This window comes from Trachemys scripta, chromosome 6, assembly GCF_013100865.1.
Source record: "Trachemys scripta elegans isolate TJP31775 chromosome 6, CAS_Tse_1.0, whole genome shotgun sequence".
Classification (NCBI taxonomy): domain Eukaryota; kingdom Metazoa; phylum Chordata; order Testudines; family Emydidae; genus Trachemys; species Trachemys scripta.
In genome coordinates, this window is record NC_048303.1 from 37652418 (window position 1) to 37677296 (window position 24879).

Genomic DNA, 24879 nt, shown 5'->3' on the forward strand with positions numbered 1-24879 from the left:
CCTTCTTGGATCTATTTGCCAAGCTCACTCCAGCTTGCCAGTAAAGGAACACCAGAATGAGAGCTTCGCTGGCAGCTGAGAAGTGAGTGGCAATTCCACTGTGGAAGCTTGTGATGTCAGATTGCCACCGGTCAGTGGGAAATCATTTTGGATTTGGAAAATCCACAGCGGGGACTGTTGTCATGCAAGTATGTGGGGCCATTAATCTTATTCTGCTGTACAGGCGGCGGTGCTTCCCGGCCGGCGCACTCAGTAACACTGGTCTACAATTTTTGAGAAGTCGTCTGCTTCAGAGATAAAATGTGCTATTTATTATGTATTTTGATGTGCTGAATTCAAATATGACAATTAAAACAACTGGCTACTGTTTCTAAGATATTTAAGTTTTTACATTTGATGTCTATGTATATTGTGTAGATAGTAGGGTTTTAATCATAAATTGTAAACCTAGGTCTTTTCATGTGTTTATGGTTTCTTTACATGATAATATTTCAGCTGTCCTGTTTATGTAACACTTTAAAAATCAGCAAAAGGGTTATATAAATAAAATTTATTATGAAACAAAAGGCAAAAAACTATTATGTACATAGTTTAGTGCTATTCAGTATCTACTCGGCGCTTCTTGGCTTGTCTCTTGTATTCATTAAATGGAGCATCTCTTGTCACTGTCCAGCAATAGTCTGCAAGCATTGATGGGCTCCATTTGCCCTGATAGCGTTTCTCCATTGTTGCAATGTCCTGGTGAAATCGCTCGCCGTGCTCGTCGCTCACTGCTCCGCAGTTCGGTGGAAAAAATCTAGATGAGAGTGCAAAAAATGTATCTTTAGTGACATGTTGCAACCAAGGCTTTTGTATGCCTTGAGGAGGTTTTCCACCAACGACCTGTAGTTGTCTGCCTTGTTTCCGAGAAAATTTATTGCCACTAACTGGAAGGCTTTCCATGCCGTCTTTTCCTTGCCACGCAGTGCATTGTCAATTGCATCATCTCGAAGAAGTTGACGAATCTGAGGACCAACAAAGACACCTTCCTTTATCTTAGCTTCACTTAACCTTGGAAATTTTCCACGGAGGTACTTGAAAGCTGCTTGTGTTTTGTCAATGGCCTTGACAAAGTTCTTCATCAGACCCAGCTTGATGTGTAAGGGTGGTAATAAAATCTTCCTTGATTCTACAAGTGGTGGATGCTGAACACTTTTCCTCACAGGCTCCAATGACTGTCGGAGTGGCCAATCTTTCTTGATGTCGTGGGAATCTCTTGCATGACTATCCCATTCACAGAGAAAACAGCAGTACTTTGTGTATCCAGTCTGCAGACCAAGCAAGAGAGCAACAACCTTCAAATCGCCACAAAGCTGCCACTGATGTTGGTCATAGTTTATGCACCTCAAAAGTTGTTTCATGTTGTCATAGGTTTCCTTCATATGGACTGCATGACCAACTGGAATTGATGGCAAAACATTGCCATTATGCAGTAAAACAGCTTTAAGACTCGTCTTCAATGAATCAGTGAACAGTCTCCACTCATCTGGATCGTGAACGATGTTGAGGGCTGCCATCACACAATCGATGTTGTTGCAGGCTACAAGATCACCGTCCATGAAGAAGAATGGGACAAGATCCTTTTGACGGTCACGGAACATGGAAACCCTAACATCACCTGCCAGGAGATTCCACTGCTGTAGTCTGGAGCCCAACAGCTCTGCCTTACTCTTGGGTAGTTCCAAATCCCTGACAAGGTCATTCAGTTCACCTTGTGTTATGAGGTGTGGTTCAGAGGAGGAGGATGGGAGAAAATGTGGATCCTGTGACGTTGATGGTTCAGGACCAGAAGTTTCATCCTCTTCCTCGTCTGACTCAAGTGAGAAAGATTCTGGTGCATCAGGAACCGGCAGTCCTTCTCCGTGGGGTACTGGGCATATAGCTGATGGAATGTTTGGATAATGCACAGTCCACTTTTTCTTCTTTGATACACCTTTCCCAACTGGAGGCACCATGCAGAAGTAACAATTGCTGGTATGATTTGTTGGCTCTCTCCAAATCATTGGCACTGCAAAAGGCATAGATTTCCTTTTCCTGTTCAACCACTGGCGAAGATTTGTTGCACAAGTGTTGCAGCATATGTGTGGGGCCCACCTCTTGTCCTGATCTCCAATTTTGCAGCCAAACTAAAGGTGATAGGCTTTCTTAACCATAGTGTTATGTGTTATCCTTTGTCCAGTCAAGATTTAAATGACTGCAGCAAATGTGACTTCCCCCATATCCCTAAGGAAACTATTCCATGGTCTAGTGACAGCTGTGTTTGTTTAGAAAACCAAAGAAAAGACACAACAGAAAATACCAGAGGAACTACAGGAAACTGAAAACTTTTGTGATGCAAAAGTCACTTCACCACAAACATAGCAGAAGTTATCTGCACTGTTCACACAAGTACGAGACATCTCTGCTCACTTTGGCTAAAGAGAAATGTGTCCCTTTGCAAAATCAAACACTGACAAATAAGAGAGCACGACACTGTATGATTTCTAGAGCTGATATAGGGCAATTTGTTCAGCAGAGTGATGTAAGCTTCGTTATGATTGCATCATCCATGACTCCTAGGAATAACATGATGCAATTCATATCATGTATGATGCAATACCAGCTTCAGATTGCATCATTCATTGTTTTGCCTAAAAAGCAAGTACTGTCCAAACCCAGTCAGATTTATTCATAGATCCAGTCAAAGCTGTATTTTAGTCATTTCTGGTTTAAATTGAGATCCCTTCCCTTTATAACTCACTTATCCTCCGCCATTCCCAAGTCAAGGGTCGTATATACTGACCCAATAGCATATCTTGAAAACTAGAGCCAATCAACAATTTTAAGCATCATTTTCGTTCTCAGTGACCCAGAATTAGTAAAGTTTGACTACATTTATTTCAGAAGCATTTTAGCTGTAGAGCAGTGTAATATGCAGGACATAGTGCGTGGATTTGCAGCAATGGGGCTCCCAAGTTGTGATGGGGTGATAAACAGCACACACATCCCTATATTGGTACCAGCTCACCTTGCAAGCAGATCACTAGGTACGCTTCACTGACATCAATGTGTGTGGGGGAAGTGGGGGGCGGGGAAGAAGTGCATGATGCTTTCATGTTTAAGAACAGGACTGTTCAGAAAGCTGCAAGCAGGGACATTCTTTCCTGACTGTAAGGTTACCATTTGCAATATTAAAATGTCAATAGTGATTCTGGGGGACCCAGCCTATCCCTTGTTCCACAGCTCATGAAGCCATACGCCAGCCACCTCAACAGCACCAACGAAAGATTCAGCTGTCAGCACAACAGATGCAGAATGACCATTGAATGTGCTTTTTGTAGATTGAAGGGATGCTGGCATAAAATTGCATCTCAGTGAGAATAATATTCCAATGGTTATAGCTGCCTGTTGTGTCTTGCATAAATATCTGCAAATGGGGGAAAAACTACCTCTGGCGTGGAGCAGCCAGACACAAAGGCAATTACAGAGCTCAACATGGAGCTACATGTTAATGGCCAGCTACAGTAATGTGCTGTACTAGAGTGTGCTCTGGCCCTGAAGTTTTGGGGGCTTTTAGGAATTCTATAAGCTAGTTATACATTTATAAATATTACCCCATGTCTTTTGGTGAACCTGTGAATTATTAGGTGCTTGCTGTATGTATATAATTATTACACTGTGTGTTTTACTGAACCTGTGAGTTTTGTGATACTGTACAGCTACAAGTAGTGTGTTTTGAGTACTGCTATACCTTCTGCCATATGAGTTACGAACTAATAAAGATGTTTGTTTTTAAAAAATATAAATTTATTGTGTAGCAAAAACTGTGCCAAAATCGAATGCTGAAATTAAAAAAACCTCAAGTTTGAACAGAAATTAAAGCATGAAACTTTAGAATTAGAAAGACAGAAAACATCCTGACCCTTTCATTGCACAAATGTAGTCCATTTTGTACTCCTGGGGGGATTCTGCACCAAAAAATTAAAATGTATGCACTAATATTTTAAAATTCTGCATATTTTATTTGTCAAAATAACAAGTACACCAGTTTCAATTATTTTTGGTCATTTATTTCAAAATACCTGTCAGCAAGTATGTCTATAACAATACAGACAACAAAAAAGATTCAGGAAATGTTTTTTGACAAATAGATTCCTTACTAGGCATATTAATACAGAACTCTGAATAATAATTCATTTAAACTACAATACTGAACCATATTTCCCACTCCCCTCAGAAGCAGTGCAAAGGCTTGGGGGAGTCAGGGGTAATGGAGGAGCTGAAGGAGAGGAAGTAAATTGCTGGGAAGGAGCCTAAGTATGAACTTGGAGGGTGGTTAGGTATGGGTGGGAAAAGTATGGAAACCATTTTTTTTGGGAGGGTGGGCGGGAGGCAGGGGAATGGATTGTTGGGGAGCTTCCCCCATGCAGACCCTGGCTGACCCCTAGCCCCACTCAGACATCCACTCTACACATCCCCATGTGGCCCTGCACCTCCTCTCCCTGTCCCCATGAGTCTCTATACTACACCTCTGGTAGTAAAGTTAAGCAAATACATACGTGTTTGCAGGATCTGGGCCCAAATGGACAAGATAAACAAAAGTGGGAAAAGAAATAAATACAGAGAGGAGAAGAAACTTTCCCAATGTCACACAGTGGACCATTGGCAATAAAGTTTTATGAAAACTATTCTTTGAGTTGTATCTTATGTATCAGACAAACTGTAGGACAGTTGACATCTAGTACATTACAAAACCTGCCACTGAAAACCAGACCAACTTCCTAATTTTGTTGTTGCATTCCTAAAATTGGATGAAGAATTTTTTTTTACTCGTGACTGTATTATTTGATCAGAGACTTCACCTGTAAATGTTTAAGTGCAATAAAACTAAATAGTATATTTTCATATATTTTTATAGGTTTTACTGAAAACAACAGCTGGAGATATTGACATCGAGCTATGGTCAAAAGAAGCACCAAAAGCATGCAGAAATTTCATCCAGCTTTGTATGGAAGGTAATGATTGAGTTGGACAGTAGTTGTTGTTAATATTATTCAATGTACAGTATTGGTGACTTCTTACATTTTATGCTTTTTCATAAAACAGGAATCAGAGGAATATTACACTAATGTCCACGGGAATTGACATTAAGATATAGTTACCAGTGTGTGGGAAAACTAGAAGCGTTGAGAAATGCAATGGTTTTCAAAGATATCGAAAGAGACCTTAGACAAAGAATTTTAAAAAGCATTTTAAAAATGTTTCTCAAATCAAATAGATAGCAGGTTATTACTGAACTACAATACATGAGAGACTTAGGAGGACTTACTTTATGGGTATTTTGTAACATGTAACTATGTTCTTCAGTAAACTCATGAAATGATAGCCAAGGAGTCCAAGGAAGTCTGAAAAATTACTTTGTGCATCACTTTCCTTTCCCTGCTTATGGCCTCCTGTTTTCTTTCAAAAACATTTGGGAATTTTTAATACTTCATTGTACTGCCATTTCAGAGTGGTGGGAGCACTGTAATCCAGATAAAAGAAATGGGGTTTGGGAATTAAAGGATCTACCTTGGGAAAACCACACCATGGGAGGATGAAGGCGCTCGTAGCTACACAGTATCTCCAGCTGGTGCCACTATGTATGTATGTATGTATGTATCTTTTAAGGGTAAGGTACCTCAAGACCCCTTCTGATGTGTACCATTTCTTGAAAATATCCTCTTTTCAGGAGATTTTCACTCCTGTCTTGTGCTTCCAGCATAAATCAAGCCCATCATTTCTTGTAGAGCTAGAACATATCTGTTTGAAAGTCATTCAGTCCTGGTATAAAGTCTTCAAGTGATAGAGATTCCACTACATCCCTTGGTAAGTTGTTCCAATGGTCAGTTACCCTAAATATATTTTTTTTGAGTCTGAATTTGTCTAGTTTCCACTTCCAGCCATTGGATCTCATTATGTCATTGTCTGTCTGCTAAATTAAAGAGCTTTCTACTGTTGGAAATCTTCTTCCCTTGTAGGTACTTATAGATGATGATCAAGTCACCTCTCAGTCTTCTCTTGGATAATCTGAATGGATTGAGCTTCGTACCTTTCTAGTTGTAAGGCAAATTTTTCAGACCTCAAATCATTCTTGTAGCTGTTTTCTGAGCTCTTTCCAATTTGTCAATATTGTTTTTGAAACATAGACACCAGAACCGGACTCAGTACTCTAGTAATGATCTCACTAATGCCATATGCGGAGGTAACACCAACTCCTACTTGATAATCCCCTGTTTATATAGACAAAGATCGCTTGAATCTTCTTAACAGCTGCATTGCAGTGGGAGCTCATGATTGTTTGGTTATCCACCATGATCTTGAAGTCCTTTTCAGTCGCTGTTTTCTGGACACAGTACCCCCCTGGATGGAGGACTGTATCTAGAGGCCTAAACCATGGGCCAAGGAGAAACCAATCCCTCATGAAACCATGCCCAGATGAGACTATTATAGCAGTGAATTCCACGTTTGTTGATGCTCCGAGCACTAAGAAGAGCACTGTGCTCCATGAGTTAAGGCAGTGACCCATAAAAAAGGTAATGTCTTTGTCTTTGTCTGTGCTTCAGAGATTGACATTCTTTTTCATGGGTCTTTGGTTTAGCTCAAGGAGCACAGTGCTTTCATCTGTCACGATTAACACCATCTTTATCCTCCTCGTCAGGTCTGCAACCCAAAAGTTATTTTTGATTCCCTCATCCCCATATTTATGCTTTTTCCAAATCCTGCCACTTCTTCCTCCATGGCTTCCTATCTGACCCTTCAACACTGTCTAGACATCAAAAGCTCTTGTCCACGTCTGAATCACATCCCATCTTGATTTACTCCCAGGCATCTCCTATGTTTCTGGCTTCATTCCCTTCCTATGATTTATATATGTTCTCCTTCCCAAGGAAACCCTCCATAGACCTACCTTTCTCCAGGCATCAAGTTCAGTTTTCTTGTCAGTTTCTTCATGTGCCTAAATGAATCTGTTCCTCCTTAGTTATCCACTCATCTCATTGTGTTGCTCCACTATGCTTTGCTAATTATGCCAGCTATGGATACTAGTTAGTCCTACAAATGCCTCCAGGTGTTCTTCCATACTGCTCTTTATAGATGGAATGCCTTCCTTGAAATCATCTGAAAGGCAAATACAATTCTCCTTTTAAGACCCACCAGTGCTGTGATGCTTACAAGAAAATAAGCAATTATTGATAGTTAGATTAATCGTTTTTAAGGCCAGCGGGACCATTATGATAATCTAATTTGACTTCTTCATTAACACAAGAGAAGGAACCTCACCTAGTGATTTCTGCATCAAGTCCATAACTTCTGTTTAAGCTATCTTTTAGACTGACAACCAATCTATATATAAGAATATTTAGGTTCAGGGGCAGATGAGGATAGTTTTTGTTTTTTAAATTTTTGGGAAAAAACAACAACCCACCTTCTAAATGGTTTGGAATCATCAAGTTGTACCCTTATAGCTAGCCCATGTTGCTGCATGATTTTATTAGGTTTTTCATCTTCCTTCCCCCTCCTCTCCCTGGACCTCCTATTGTTTGTTTGTTTTGAATTTATCTCTTTTAAGGCAACAACTGTCTTCCTATTTGTTTCTTCAGCACCTTGAACAGTGGGGCCTTTGAGCACTGCTAAAATATAAATAATGAGAGGGACTTCTCAAGAAACATAAATTGGCCAAATGCTACGAAGTAACAATTTTACACTGATAATTAATTTGAATATCTGATTTATGGCACCCAGTTTACAACACTATCCTAAACACACACAGTGCTGGAATAGTGTATAACTATGTCATAATTATGAGGCTTACTGGGAAGGGAGCAAAAGTTCATGTTTTATATGAGATTATTAGAGAAAGAGTAAAGTTTGTTTTCAGTAGTCAGAATAATAACATTACCAATATGGTGAAAAAATGTTTGAAATATGTGAAGACTTCTTGAACTTGGAGTATTTTAAATGGAAATATCTCTGTCTACAGTATAAAATTTGTAAGTCATCCATTGTCTTAAAATATCATATTTTTTTAATTGACTTGCTACATATGTCAAGCAGAGTTAAATTTTCACCTCCCAGAAGCTGTTTTGATTTCCCTATAATAAAACCAAGAAGCACAATAGACTCAGTATTTCAGAGTCTGATTGGAGCACCATATAAGGTGAAACTGATGAATACTTGTCAGTGTTGGCGTGTATCCAATACCATTGTTTGGTCATACTAAATTAAAGATGCATATGGAAAGCTTTGGCCATAGAGAGAGAATGAAAGGAGGAGAGTAGAGCCCTATTCTGTCAATTTAAGAATTTTTATACTCTTAGCAGCTGATCTATTACAGCAGGGTGGCCGTTAATTTAGCAATATTGGCAACATGCCGTCTCATGTTCTTGTTTTATTTTTTTAACACAGCTGTCTTTATTTCCGGTCACTTATGTGATAGTGGTGTTATACTTATTTTCTTGAACACTTGATAACTGACAATAAGAAATTATTGCATGGAAAAACCCAGCATTGTGACAAATAATGTGGAGTAGGCAGTTTATTTTTTCTCACATTTATTGATATAGCTTGTATGTAGATTTTAGCTCCATTAATCCACATAAACTAATCTTCAGGTTAGGAAATTAAGAATTACCCCACAACTTTGATTATGTGGTGATTGGTGGAAATATGGTGCTAGAATATTCCTACTATTTTAAGCTCCTGATGATTATATTAGAGCAGAAGTCTAAAAAATAAGGAGATACTGTAGAATAAACACAGACACATTGGACTTAAGTCTCCTTTTATGTTGATCTTCGTCAATAATAATGCAAAGTCCTTGGTAAAAGGAGTATATGGGACAGGAGAACCAGGTCTATTAAGACTATCTGGGAGATGGCTTCTTTTGTTTCCAGCTTTTATCTATCAATATTAAACTTTCAGTGACGTGCAGTGCCTTCAAGTGTACTGCAACACATCAAACTGTTCTGTATTGTATATTAGTGTGTTTAATTTTGACACCGTTGTCTTAAAAATTTTAAGATGTTTACCGTGATCACACATCTTATGGTACTTCCCATTTCATATAAATGGAATATTTTAATATTGAAAATTGAAACAGAAGTTGAAAATCAACAAAATACCAGTCTTTGAGTCAAAGCTCAAGTTCTAACTTCTATACACATAATAATACCTACCCCTAGATCTCAAAGCACTTTATAAATGTGGTGAGTATCACTATTATTAGATGGGAGAAACTGAGACATAGGGCAGCAAAGTGACTTACCCAGCAGGCTAGTTGTAGAGCCAGAAATAGGTTCCCTGAGTCCCATTCTAGTGTTGTAGCCACAAGGCCACATTGCTTACACTATAAGTGTACTTTTAGAATAATTTAAAAATATCTGTAGTAAATATTCTTTTTCTTTGCAGGTTATTATGACAACACAATATTTCACAGAGTTGTGCCTGATTTTATAGTGCAAGGGGGAGATCCCACTGGTACTGGATCAGGTGGAGAGTCAATCTACGGGCTCCCCTTCAAGGTAGGTGTCTGTATAGCTTGTTTTTTAATTACTGTATATTCATTTTCAAGTGACGTTACTAATAGGAGAGATTGCTAAAACAAAGCTCACACAAGAAATTAATTTTTTCTCTTGTACAGTGATTGCTTGCACATCTTGTGTCTCCATTTTTGCATGTGCATTTTTGCATGCACAGTTCCAAAATTTGTCTGTATTGTACCCAGGGTACTAATACAATGTATTAACCTATTAGCAAAAACTGCACGAGGAAAAGTGAAAATAGGGTACAGTAAGAGGACATGAAGAAAAGAGGAATCAAAAGGGTGAAATAAGTGTAAAATTGGGTGAGTTACTTAAATGTAAAAATATCACTGAAGTGATTTCAATGTTGTTCCTACTAGGTATTCAGTAGAGCAAAAAGAGATCAGAAAGCACCAGGTAAACTTGTGTGGAATATTACAATAAAAGGAGAGTCAACAGCTTTCAAATATCTTCTTCTTCTCTTGCCCAGATTGCAATTACTGAATTATGCTTTCCAGCACTTGTCATACTAGTATTCTGGCAGCAGCAAATATTCAAAAATATGAACAGATATTTGCACGTGCCAAACTTAGATACAGAAATACTCTTATACTCGGGCAAGTTTAGATCTAATGTTTACAGGTCCATGAACGGCCCTGTCTTCAACATATGTTCACTGGGGTGTTTTCACACACAAGTTAGAAATATAGGCCTGGAAGGGATCGCAAGAGGTCTTCTAGTCCATTGCCCCCACACTGAGGCTAGACCAAGTTGGGCATGTGTAACTCTTCAGTGTAGTTAATATATTTCTAAAATTTGACACCCAGTCTCTTAATATTCATATTCTTCATATGTTAGAAGGTACCTTTAAAAACAGACTTCTCTTTTGTAGATGTTCTTCTGTTTTTATCTCGCTTAAACTGCATTGAAACAGAGGGTGCACTAGATATATGAAATTGTGCCAGAGAGAGGTTTTGTTGTATGATTTTGTGATCTGTTAGACAACACTGAAGTGATTAATGCTATATGTTCAATTATTTTATCACGAGGAATGTTTATAGGCAAGGCCCTCAATACATTAGAATCAAGAGGAAGACCAAAGACAGGGTAGGCCCACTGCTCAGTGAAGAGGGAAAAACAGTAACAGGAAACTTGAAAATGGCAGAGATGCTTAATGACTTCTTTGTTTGGGTCTTCACCGAGAAGTCTGAAGGAATGCCTAACATAGTGAATGCTAATGGGAAGGGGGTAGGTTTAGCAGATAAAATAAGAAAAGAACAAGTTAAAAATCACTTAGAAAAGTTAGATGCCTGCAAGTCACCAGGGCCTGATGAAATGCATCCTAGAATACTCAAGGAGCTAATAGAGGAGGTATCTGAGCCTCTAGCTATTATCTTTGGAAAATCATGGGAGACGGGAGAGATTCCAGAAGACTGGAAAAGGGCAAATATAGTGCCCATCTACAAAAAGGTAAATAAAAACAACCCAGGAAACTACAGACCAGTTAGTTTAACTTCTGTGCCAGGGAAGATAATGGAGCAAGTAATTAAGGAAATCATCTGCAAACACTTGGAAGGTGGCCAGGTGATAGGGAATAGCCAGCATGGATTTGTAAAGAACAAATCGTGTTAAACCAATCTGATAGCTTTCTTTGATAGGATAACGAGTCTCGTGGATAAGGGAGAAGCTGTGGATGTGGTATACCTAGACTTTGTAAGGCATTTGACACTGTCTCGCATGATATTCTTATCGATAAACTAGGCAAATACAATTTAGATGGGGCTACTATAAGGTGGGTGCATAACTGGTTGGATAACCGTACTCAGAGAGTTGTTATTAATGGTTGCCAATCCTGCTGGAAAGGCATAACAAGTGGGGTTCCGCAGGGGTCTGTTTTGGGACCGGTTCTGTTCAATATCTTCATTAACGACTTAGATATTGGCATAGAAAGTATGCTTATTAAGTTTGCGGATGATACCAAACTGGGAGGGATTGTAACTGCTTTGGAGGACAGGGTCATAATTCAAAATGATCTGGACAAATTGGAGAAATGGTCTGAGGTAAACAGGATGAAGTTTAACAAAGACAAATGCAAAGTGCTCCACTTGGGAAGGAAAAATCAGTTTCACACATACAGAATGGGAAGAGACTGTCTAGGAAGGAGTATGGCAGAAAGGGATCTAGGGGTTATAGTGGACCACAAGCTAAATGAGTCAACAGTGTGATGCTGTTGCAAAAAAAGCAAACGTGATTCTGGGATGTATTAACAGGTGTGTTGTGAGTAAGACACGAGAAGTCATTCTTCCGCTCTACTCTGTTCTGGTTAGGCCTCAGCTGGAGTATTGTGTCCCGTTCTGGGCACCGCATTTCAAGAAAGATGTGGAGAAATTGGAAAGGGTCCAGAGAAGAGCAACAAGAATGATTAAAGGTCTAGAGAACATGACCTGTGAAGGAAGGCTGAAAGAATTGGGTTTGTTTAGTTTGGAAAAGAGAAGACTGAGAGGGGACATGATAGCAGTTTTCAGGTATCTAAAAGGGTGTCATAAGGAGGAGGGAGAGAACTTGTTCACCTTAGCCTCTAAGGATAGAACAAGAAGCAATGGGCTTAAACTGCAGCAAGGGAGGTTTAGGTTGGACATTAGGAAAAAGTTCCTAACTGTCAGGGTGGTTAAACACTGGAACAAATTGCCTAGGGAGGTTGTGGAATCTCCGTCTCTGGAGATATTTAAGAGTAAGTTAGATAAATGTCTATCAGGGATGGTCTAGACAGTATTTGGTCCTGCCATGCGGGCAGGGGACTGGACTCGATGACCTCTCGAGGTCTCTTCCAGTCCTAGAATCTATGAATCTCTGTGTAAACCTGCATTGCTCTTTTAAACCCAGGACTCCGGTTCTTTTCTAACCTCAGGCATCAAAGGAGATTGTTCATGCAATCAAGAAGAGAAACTAATAGATTTATACTACTAAACAGGGAACACATGTGATCAGTTGGCCAGACTTTTTTTTTTTTTCCAAGTTAATATTAGCATGCAACTTTTGTTAATTTTTTGCGTGCTAACTCTGCATACAGTATTTTTTTGGAAATGATTCAGTTGCATAAAGTGAGTTTCAAGCTTTGTGTCCAACAAGGGCTACCACATGGAATCAGGGCTGAGCAGGATATTGTTACTGAGATGCCTCTGTGGTAGTTCAACAATGCAGCCACACTATTGGACAGATCTCCATGTGGTAGTAATTTCTTCCCATTCTGGTCTGTGATGGGGTTTACAGACCACACAAAGGCTAAGGTAGTGAGGAACCAGTCCCGGCAAGAGGACCCTGCCCCTCTGCAGCTGCAGAGCATGCTCCAAATAGAGAACCTACTTAAAAGGGGACTCTGACAGTCAAGCAGCTGTGGAGGGAGATTGAAGGCAAGGCTGTCTGGAGAGAGGAAGCCAGTTTCCAGCCTCTGGGACAGAGTGGTCCAAAGGTCTGGAGTGTGGGTAAGACCCAACTGGGAAGCCTGGGGTTTGACCCTTTTCTCCCCTAGAAGGGAGAATAACTGGACATTGAGAAGTGAGCTGGGAAGTACCCATTTGACTATGTAGGTTGTTGAGGCTGATTTGGAACTCTCTACTAGGGAGGGGCAGAGTGCTGTAACCATGTCCCAGATTGGGGAGGTAGGAAGTAGCCCAGGGGAAGCTGGTCTGGTGTATCAGCGAGAGGGGACTTAGACATCCTTGCACCTTCCCCTTTGGTCCCTGGCCTAGACCTGGTTGAGAGGGAGGGCCCGGGTCCCCTACCTTCCCCTCCTCCTATTTGGCTGGGAAAACCCAGAGAGAACTGGGCAACGCTGGACTGTAACTCAGATGCCAGGCCCGCGGGCTGTCCAGCAAGGCCATCCTAGGACTTTGGGGACTCTTGAGCCATGGCTTCCCAGTCCACAAGTGGAGCCCTCTACATGATCATGCAAATAGAAGAAAAATAGCCCCTTTGCAGGGTCCCAGTGCTTCTGCCACCCTTGTAGTTGCACACAGATCCATTCCTGTCTCCCAGTTCAGCCTTATAAGACTCGGTCACAAAAAACAGTAGCTTCATACCCCCTGCCCTACCCTTGGTCTTAGGGTGCATCTGTAAATCATGATCATGTAGTGAGTCATGTGTGGGTGGGCCCCTAGCTTATGCAGAGCCCACATTGAAATGTGAGAGGGGGATGAGTGGTCTCATTTTCCTTCTACCAGGATTGATGGTTTGAATCTGATATTCTATTCTCTCTATAATTTTGAGGACCCAAGATGATTTCTCTCACAAGAAATGACCTGAGAAGCAGTTGTAACAGAAGGCTTTAAATACAGGGTTTTCTTCTTTCAGACTGTTCTTAGTATTGGGGAAGTTTGCCTGCTTGTGTGTGCTTAGTTTTTCTTTTTGTAATGCTAGTTCTATGTGCACTTATGTAAATCACAAGCACCTATTTTTGCACCATCTTTACATTTCCAGGATCTTTGTGTATAGTCAGGGTCTCCCTGGTTCTGTAAAGTTAGTACTTCACATAACAGAATATCGATTGGCTGCGTATTGTGCTATTGCCAACCTGTTGGGCTGGCTAAAAGAACAAAGAAACACAGGAGAAGTGTGTGTGTGGGAGGATTGTATATGATCTTGTATTTGAAGACTATCATAATGTGTATGCATCGGAGGGAGAATTAAGTTTGCATGTGCAATTTTTAATTTCCTATCTTTACATAAACGCTGATCCTGGCTCCTTTACTGGTATTATTAAAATCTATTGCAGAGCTCCCATTGATTTTAATAGGAACTGGATTTGTTCTGAGATGTAACATTTAACCTAAAAAATATGATAGTTTTGATGTCACAAGAAAAATGCAGGTTTTAGTCTTTTTTTCTAATAGGAGAGATTGTGTTTAAATACTAGGTTTCTTTTTTCTTTTTTTTTAATCACAATAACATTGCTTTGAAGTTGACAAATATTTTTCCATTTCTTAGCCTGGTTAACAAGGAGCTCTTAAGCTTGCACTTTTTTAAAAAAAATCATGTATTTGTTTGCATTGTTGATCTGGGAGTAGTTTTTGATGTTTCCTTCAAGAGGAGTAATTGTGTGCTTATTCATATTGGCATAACAGAAAATTGAGAGAAATGATGAAAGAATGGAAATTTTGTTTAAAATCTTTTCAATTCAAGATCTCTATACTAAACCATCTTCCTTTTTACTTTGAAGGATGAATTCCACTCACGATTGCGTTTTAATCGAAGAGGACTGGTTGCTATGGCAAATGCTGGAGCTCATGATAATGGCAGTCAGTTTTTCTTTACCCTGGGCCGTGCAGATGAACTTAACAACAAGCACACCATTTTTGGAAAGGTTCGCTATAGAGTTATGACTTGAATAATGGTTTTGACAGAGACAATTAAATGTAGTTCTAAATTCAGAGAATGTTTTCGTATTATCTTAGTACTTCACACAGCTCAAATGCATTTTTGCTACTTTCAAAGTTATTTTAGTGTTTAAGAACATCTGTTTTTGTCTGTCTCCATGCCTGACATTGATCTCAATTGGTAGTTTCCCTTAATAGTTAATTTTCCATTGCTTTTCTAATAAATTGAACCTTTACGATACACTTTTTCAGAGTAATCTAATAAAATTAAAAGTGCCGAATGTTGCATATACACTGTTTTTCTACTGTTAATAAAATATTAATTTAGAAATACAATTAGAATATCATTATTCAAGAACAACCCAAACAAATGAAAGCAATAAAATGATGATGGTTTCAAGGAAATGTGGAAATTGTCAAGTAGGTTAGCTCTGTAGTCTACAGAATTTTTTTTTAGTTTTATTTTCAATTCACAGTTCCCATCACTAACTTTTGTGGCAGTTAAATAGTTCTTAAACACAGAATCGGGTTGCTAAAGAGGAGAGTCTTGTTGCATTTAAAATATCTGTAGCCATATGTAATCTAAATTTAGATATCCCTCTTTCATATATTCAAAATTATTTGCATAACAATTTCCTTAAATTTTGCAGAATAATTCACAAGCAATCTGAAAATTGATAGGCTTTGAAATAACTAACTTTAAAAAAACTTTTGTGAATTTGCTAGATTACTGGGGATACCATATACAATATGTTACGACTGACTGAAGTAGAAATTGACAAAGAAGAAAGACCACTCAATCCACACAAAATAAAAAGTAGTGAGGTATGTATGCAGTTAATTAAAATATTCTATTTTTTTTCTTTGTCTTCAAACAATTATATTCTAGTAGGATGTATTGGCATTAATTTATCTGAGTGGATTATATATTATTGCTGAAAAAATACATTTCAAAATAGTGTCTTTTTTTAAAAACAAATCTTATTTTTTAAAGAGGTAAGCATTCTAAATGACAGCAAAATGCTTATTAAATATTTTTTATACAAATATTTAACTTTTTCCTTAGGTTTTGTTTAATCCTTTTGATGACATCATTCCAAGAACAAATAAAAAGCTGAAAAAGGACAAACCAGGGGAAGAAGTAAAAAAGTCAAAATCCAAAGGCACAAAGTAATTATACTTCATACGTGGGCTTTTCTTTAATTTTATATAGCTCTAATTATAAAATTATTTCAGTCTTGTTCTATGATATGCTAGTGCCCTTGTATAGTACCTTGTATAGTAAATGTGGTACCTGATTTTTTTCAAGATGGGAGTGCATAAAAACTGTGTTCATAGTTTAAGCAATTTGTCCCTTTTCCTTTATTTCTTAATGCTGAATATTATAGTTGGTAAAAAGATTGTTTACATACAGTTGCAGGTATACATACAGTTGCAGGTATAAGATTTCAGCATTATATATGCCAAATTACAGTTAAAAAAACCTGTTTAAAGAATAGTAAGGTTGCAAAGTGAAGCAGTTATAAATTAAGAAATGTCAGAATAAAGGGTGCATTTGCAACCTTAATATGGGCCCCTAGTATGTATGCATCATGATACAGTCTCTGGTTTCATTATTATATACTACTTTGTCCAAGACACTGTCACTTCATTCTGTGCATCAGACTGATTGTGTTCTCAGAATGAATCAATAGTCTTGTGAGTGACAAAGTTTTCTGTAGGACTTCATATTTGGTGCAGGAATTGGAAAGCGTATAGTTAATAAGGGAAGGGATTGCAAGCAAAATGGTTTATGGTCAAGGAAATTGAATTCCATTCTGGGAATTGGATTCTATCCCTGCCTCTGCCACACAGTTCCTTTGTGATGTTGGGAAAGTCATTTAAACTAAAATATTCACAATTGGCCACTAATTATGTGTTTCTTATTTTCTGGATGTCAAGTGGGAGACATTTGGTGTCAAATTTGCAGAAGTGTAGAGTACTCACATCTGCAACTGAAGTTTGAGAGATGTGTTTTGAATGTATAAAGTGTTACAAAAATGCTAGGTACTCTGGAAAGATCAGTCCTTCGGCGTCTCAAGTTTAGCACCCAAATTTAGTGGACACTTTTTTGACAATTTTAGCCTTAATATCTTTTTCCCTTGGTTCCCCAACTGTAAAATGGGATAATACCATCACCTAATCTCATAGAATTGTTATATTGATAAATTCATTAATATTTGTGAAGCACTAAGATACTACAGTAGGAGTACAATATCAACATTGAAGAGAAAATTAATAGTTTTGTATTCAGTGCAGGGTTTGGATGGTGGGTATTAAAAACGGTCTGTGGCCTGTTATCCTCTGTGTAGATCAGGTGCTTTGGAGGGGGATGACACACACACAATTTGACATTGAGTTTCACATCTATTTGCAGACAGAGAAATGTAGAGATCCAGGACTCCTGGTTTGGATTCAATTCCAGGTTCTGGAGGGGAGTGTGGTGTAGTGGTGTTAGATTCCTTTTGCTGTTGTGACTGGCCTGTTTCTGTCCCCCTCTCCTCCTGTCCTGTGTTCCGATCCCAGCACCTGCTTGCCTCTCCCTCAGATCCTAACCATTTCCCTGACTAGTTCCCCTCCCCCCATCCCCCATGCTTGCTCCTGTCACCCGTCTTCCCCTCTGACTCCTGTTATCCCTCTGTTCTTCTTTGAGTAGTGTCCTGTGGGTGCTCCACTTCAGGTGCGCAAGCTCCCCCTACACCTGTGATCAGAGATTTTTGGTAGAAGTGCCTGTTTGGCCGGCTCATGCACCCTACACATCGCTGTGCCTCGTAGTTAGGTTATATTGGGCTGCATGGGCGAATTGCCATCAATTCATTCTCAGCTGCCTTCACCCTGAGATGAAGCATTTAGCATGCCCTCTTAGTTTCACTTAGCATACTTAGTTAGTTCAGTATACGTAGTTTAGACATGTTGTTCTTCCCCATTTGAGGGATGATTTTGGACTTGGTTTTTGTTTCTGGGATATGGTGGGGACCCCACCATATAAGTGTTGTTTTTCATGCTGGAAACTACGCCAATTAGTATGGACAATCTGTGTCTCTGGTGTGTGGGAGACACCCATATACCATCAAAGTGTAAGATCTGTTCTTCATTCAAGAGCAGATCTAGAAAAAACAGGGAGATAAAGTACAAGCTTCTCATGATGGAATTAATCCTCAGACCAACTTCTGACCTGGATTTCAAGAACCCCTGTACATAGTGCCCTGTCTACCTCCGGATTCTGATCACCAAGAGACTCAGTCACTGAGATTCCGGGAGATCCAGCATTGTCACTCGTCACAGCAGTACCAAAAGTCCCACACTCTTAAGTCTACAGATACTGGCAGGAGTTCTAGATCTCCTTCCAGGAAGTCTTGGTTACTGGGGATCTCAGGGCCCAAAGGGACTGCTACTGAGGCTCCAAGTTCTTCTGGTACCACAAAGAAGGAACCTGCTTCCAAGAGCCATGATACTACTAAGAAAGGCACAATACTGAATACCTCTTCTGCTTCCAGTGACCATGCCCATTTTAGTGGACATTCCACTTTAAAGCGGTTTGTGTCATCAGATCCTTCTGTACCTATCCCAGTGCCTCAGACTTTTTTCCTCTGAGTCAAGACATTCTTGTTCTGTGCACACAGGACTGGCTGCACCGACTCATATTACCAATGTACCTACCTCAGTACCAATGCTGACTTCTACAGGACTCTGCATGGCTCCTGCTTATTTTCCCCTGCTACAGCAGGAATTTCAATACTCAAGAGTCGTCCTGGTATCGAAGGAGCCAGCACCTCCATTACTTACGAGGACCACACATCTCTCCCTACCAAAGTCTACTGGGTTACTGTCTCAACACTTTTTTTCTTGCTTCTACGACTTTGACCACCCAGAGTGAACAATTATCACTTCCCCTGCACTATGTTGAGGATCTTTCTTTACAGATCTCCTGTCTGCTCTGAGTCATTATTCTCCTTTACATACAGAAAAAGGGGAGGATAGGCAACACTGACCTTTGACCACCTGGGGTGATCAACCATGGATGCCTCCTCTCATGCCCTGTGCTCCCTCTCAGTGACCTCACTAGGATCCTTAAGCCCTGTATTGACAACAATTGTTAAGGGCACTGAGTCCTCGCAGGAAACAGACACACATTCTCTTGTGTCTTCACTTCCTCCTCTCCAGCCAGAACCCGGAGAGAAGACGTTTGAGGAAAAAGAAGCAAGAGCTGACAAAGCGGTTACATCTCCTACATATATCTCTTCATTATTGCCAGATGAGGTAGTAATGCCTCTACCACAGTCCTTGGCAGATGTGTTTAGACATTTCCAGAAGCTGATGAAGTATATCGCCGATACTTTTCAGATCCTGCTTGAGGAAGCCCAGGACTCCCATCATAAACTGGACATTTTACACACTCCAGCTTCTCATGTGGTACTCCCTATTAATGAAGCTTTACTAAAGCCTGCCAAGACAATCTGGCAGACTCCACCTATGCCCCACGCACACACTTGTAAAAGTGCCAATCAAAAATACTGTGTGCCAGCCAAGGATTCAGAGTTCTTATTCTCACATCCAACACCAAATTCACTGGTCATGGATGCATTGAATTTATGTGGTAGACAACACAATACGAAATCTACTCCCTATAACAAGGACCAGAAGTGACTAGATCTATTCGATTGCAGGAGTTATTCCTCCACAGTGCTACAGTTCAGAATAGCAAACCATCAAGTGCTCATGTCATAATATGACTATTTGAATTATAACAAGTTTAACACTTTTATTGACCATTTGCAAGAAGAGCACCACAAGCAATTTAAGGCTATCATACATGAGGGTCAGCTTTTACCAAAGACATTGTTGCAAACCTCCATAGATGCAGTTGATACAACAGCCCGGTCCATTTCTGCTGTGATTGTTATGGGGTGAGCTTCTTGGCTACAGTTGTCAGGCTTTCCTAGGGAGATACAGAGCACAGTTGTGTGACCATCAAAAGAGAAGTCCTCATTGTTTTTTTGGAGTCCACTGATGATTGCCTTCACACTTTGAAGGACTCCAGTGGCCACACTTAGATCCCTTGGAATATACACACTTGCAAGTAAAAGAAAATTTAGCAGGTTCCAGACATCACAAAGATCTCGCCCAACTCACTTCTCTATTTTCTGTAGATCAACTGACGCTCTGACCAAGAGGCTGAGATATTCCAAGAAAAAGCCTGCTATTACCTCTTCTTCATTTTAGCTATCTGAGAAATCCAAGCATTAGCTTTGATGGCTTCATCAAGAGTCTGAACCACCTGCTCCAAATAAATCTGACTCTGCAGTGTTCCATCCTCCTTCCCCACTTTGGATACCCCCCTTTTCACCATTTGGATCTGCATAGGAGACACTAACATCCAACCAGGGGGTATGGGGATTGTACCATCTTGGTTATTCCATCTATTTCACCTCCCATCCCCTTTTCCTGTCTCTTTTCAGAGACCCATCTCATGATCAGTTGCTGAGTCAGGAGGTTGCTTCTCTCCTATACTTAGGGGCTATAGAACCACTTCCAGTTCAGCACGGGAGGAAAGGTTCTGTTCCAAATATTATCTGGTCCCCAAAAAGAATGGAGGATGGAGATCAATATTAAATCACAGATGTCTCAACACCTTCATGAAATAACATAAATTCAGGATGGTGACTCCTACAGCTATTATTCCCTCTCTAGATATCAGGGATTGGTTTGTGACTCTACCTTCAAGACACTTATTTCCACATTGCAATTCACCCCCTCACAAGACCTTTCTTTGATTTATAGTCAACCACAACCACTTGCAATACCAAGTGCTCCCTTTTGGCCTTTCCTCTGCCCCAAACATATTCTCAAAGGTCATGGCAGTCCAAGCCGCTCATCTACATTGTGTAGGCATAATTGTCTTCCTTTCTCTCAATGATTAGCCACTCAGGTAGCCATTGGCAGTACATATGATGAGGTCTTTGTTTCATACCTGAGACCTCCAGATTAACCATGAAAAGTCTGTTTTGATCTTGGTTCATTGGACAGATTTTATATGAGCCTTGACAGGTTTGCGAATCTGCAGAATCTTAGTACAAAGATTCAATTAAGCCCTCAGACTTCAGCAAGGAATTGTCTTCCGCTGTTGGGCCATATGGTGGAGTGTGTCTTCATGAATCAACATGCCAGATTGCATCTTCAGTATTTCCAGGAATAGCTCAGGACAGTCTACATACCAAACAAGCACAGACTTGACAAATAGGTCTCTCTTCCCCTTTGGGTTCTGGACTTGCTCAATTGGTGGAAGAACTCCTCCAAAGTCTGTGTGGGGAGTTCTCTTCTTTCAACCTCCTCTGACTACCGTTATCACTTCAGACAGATCCCTTTTGGGATGGGGGGTGGATCTCAGTCCTCACACCATCCAGGGCAAATGGTCTTTCTAAGAGAGTCTCCTGCATATCAACATTCAGGAGTTGAGGGCAGTCAGGAATGCTTGCTCCCATTTTCTTTCACTGAACAAAGCCAAATTAGTCAAGATCATGACAGACATTGTGTCCTGCATGTTTTATATCAATTGACAGAGGGGAGCACGCTCCCCCCCGACTCTGTGCCAGGGAGACAAAGCTCTGAAATTAGCATGTAACCAACATGATAGCATCTCAGCTTCTTATCTCTCAGGTATACAGAACATCACAGCTGACCACCTTCGCAGACGCTTCTCTAAGAGTTATGACTGGAAGTTGGATTCACAAATCCTCCACAGTATATTTCTAACCTAGGGGTTTCCAGAAATGAAACTTTTTGCCACTGCTGCCAATGCAAAGTGCAGCAAGTTTTACTCTGGGGGGGGGGGGGGGGGGAGGGGAGAGATTCGTGTCTCGGTCACTGGGAAATGACTTTTTTATTCCATGGGCCAGGAGTTGTCTTTATTCTTGTCCACCAGTGACATTGATCTTGAAAGTTCTCAACAAGATCAAGCAGGACAAGGATTAGGTCATTTGATTGCACTGACTTGGCCAAGGTAGGTTGGTACCCTTACCAGTTCATTTCACTTCTCATCCACTGCTGAGACTTCCAGTTGGTTGCCACCTGTTATCTCAGGGGACTGGTCGCCGACCACTTCACCGGCCAATTTGGAAGTTATGTGACCTCAAACAAGGCTCGTAGATGGTTCTCGGGATAGAGACTTCCCACTTAACAGAGATACAACAGGTTTTGTTATACAGCAGAAAAACATCTACAAGAAGTAGAAATTTCACCTATGGTGTATCGGCAAGTATCTCTTGACCACGCTTCTCTTTCCACCATCCTGGATTATCTGTTAGAATTAAAAAGATCAGGTATTGTTATGAGTTCTGTCAAGGTTCACTTGGCAGCAATAACAGCCTTTCATTAGTCTGTGGAAGATTTTTCACCACAACTCCAAGATTTCTTAAAGATTTGAATCGTTATCTATAGGTTAAGGAACATACCCCGGTATGGGTCTTGAATGTGTCCTTAATTGCCTTATGACACACCCCTTTTAGCCATTAGCTACATATTCGCTATTCCACTTGCTCATGAAAACAGCTTTCTTGGTTGCCTTCACTTCTACACAGAGAGTGGGAGAATTGAGGGTTTTAATGGCAGATCTCCCCTGCCCCACAGAATTCTTCAAGGAACAGGTTTCGTTACGGTCACATCCCAAGTTTCTACTCAGTGTCCTCTGAATTTCACCTTAATCAGACCATTCATTTACCATTCCCCCCAAATCACATCACTCCAAACAGAAAGCTGCTTTCCATATCTGGGATGCCAGAAGGGCATTAGCCTTCTATCTAGAAGAACCAACTATTTTGAAAGTCTCCCAGACTGTTTCGATTGTGGACAGATCTAAAGGATCCACAGGCTCCACCCAAAGTCTCTTGTGGTGGATCTCTGCGTGTATTATTTCATATTATGACTCTGCCAACATTCTAAGGTGCCAGCCCATTCTATAATGTTGCAATCGATGTCTATGGCATTACTAAAGGATGCTCCAGTTGCTGACATTTGCAGAGCTGAAACCTGGATTTCAATATGTACTTTGGTTCATGTCCCTAGATCAGATGTGGCAGTTGGCAGTCCAGTTCTGTCTTCAGTATTGGGTTCTGCTCTGAAGATCCTTCCTTCCTCTGGCGATACTGCTCAGGAGTCACCTGAAGTGGAGAACACATAGGGACGTTACTTGAAGAAGAAGGAGAGGTTACTCACCTTGTGCAGTAACTGGGGTTCTTCAAGATATGTGTCCCTATGGGTGCTCCATTAGCTTCCTGCCTTCTCCCTAGGGACTTTGTGGTAGATAAGGAACCGAGGATGGTTCACCCACCTAGTAGGGCACATGTGTGGGCCAAACAGGCACTGCTATCGAGAAAATCTGATGAAAGGCCCAGAGGGTGCATGTGCACCTAAAGTAGAGCACCCATAGGGGGACACATCTTGAACTCCAATTACTGCTCAAGGTGAGTAACCCTCTCCTTCCTCCCCATCCTCTTTTCCTTCTCCCGTTTCTATCAGTTGGCTTCTCTTCCTAGATGCCTAGGTACGAGCAGTCTCCCTGCTCTCAGTTCCTGTGCCTTGCACCACATTGGTCTCTTGGAGCCAGGAGGAGCAACTGTGTAAACTGCAATCTTTTAGAGGCATATAACTTGGCTAAAATTGGGTGAATTTCTGTGAGGACGGCAAAAGGCTCGCTCTTGACGCTCGGACAACCAACCCCCTGTTATATTTCTAGCTCCTTCTTTAAAGCAAGAAGTGCTAGAGCCTCTCAATAAAATAGTTGTAAGAATTTTTGTAACAGGGGCAAAACAATGCTTATTTCCCTATTCTCTTTCTCGGAAACGTCTGGATGATTTTTAGCTGAAATTTACAGCCCACTACACCCTTCCCCCTCTGCAAAAAAAGAAAGAAAGAAAGAAAAAAAGAAATCAGCTTGAGGCAGAATGGAATGGAAAATTTTGGCCCAAAAAGTTGAAGTTTGGCAAAGTTATAAGCAACTAAAAATACCTTTTGTTTAATGGAGGTGAAGTAGCAAACATGTAGCTAATGGTTTAAATGAGACCATGCCAGTTATTTACTGGATGTTTTATTTATTAGAATTTTGAAATTTCATATTTATTGTTTGCATGTTCAAAATGTCACTGGATCAAAATGTATTTTTTTGTTTTGTTTTTTAAAGAAATTTTAATTTGCTTTCGTTTGGAGAGGAAGCTGAAGAGGAAGAAGTGGAAGTCAACAGAGTTAGTCAGGTACAGTTCCCAATTACTATTCTCTCTCTCCATCTCCTGTTCTTATTGTTTTTCTTTTGGCAGCATTGTTTTATAGTGATAGTCTATCAGTTTGAAACCTTGAAAGTTGTTCATTTTGTAGTTTTTCTAGATTCGATCAATAACTATTTAGGGGTAGGGAGGAGTTGCATACTTAGTTTGCAGCATTCTATTCTCAGAAGTTGCAGTCTTTTAAATTAAATTATTTTTTTGTCTTGTGTAATTTTGAATATGATTTTAGTTTTCTCACTTTTATAATTGTTTTGTTGTTTCTTTAAACACAGTATTGTTATACTTCATAGCATATTAGTGATTCTGCCATTAAAAGCCCATATATTGTGTGTGTGTGTGTGTGTGTGTGTGAACTTTGTTAAAAGAAAGTTGTTTAGCTTTCAAAAAGTTGTTTAGCTTGCAAAATGAAAAATTCAAGTTAGGAAATGCCAGATTTATGGTTCTCTATTTAACCGCAATTCTATCCCTTTGTGCATCTATCCTGTGCACTGAATGAGGCAGGGAGCCTATGTTAAAAACAGTATGTGATTATGTAATTAAAGGCTATATCATGATGAATATGCAGAAGTAGGCAGAATTAAGGTTACACTGGTACCATAATTCAGGTTTCTCCTG

The 24879-nt window shown here is 40.1% G+C and overlaps 1 protein-coding gene across 2 annotated transcripts in view; it reads left to right on the forward strand.

Annotated features, from left to right (window-relative positions):
• Window positions 1–24879, forward strand: part of CWC27 (CWC27 spliceosome associated cyclophilin) — a 206432-nt gene that overhangs the window by 2063 nt on the left and 179490 nt on the right. For both annotated transcript variants that reach the window (XM_034773080.1, XM_034773081.1), the window contains exons 2-7: window positions 4937–5033; window positions 9466–9578; window positions 14794–14937; window positions 15677–15775; window positions 16017–16120; window positions 24165–24234. In XM_034773080.1, coding sequence (XP_034628971.1) covers window positions 4937–5033; window positions 9466–9578; window positions 14794–14937; window positions 15677–15775; window positions 16017–16120; window positions 24165–24234 — 627 coding nt within the window. The remainder of the gene's footprint in view (window positions 1–4936; window positions 5034–9465; window positions 9579–14793; window positions 14938–15676; window positions 15776–16016; window positions 16121–24164; window positions 24235–24879) is intronic.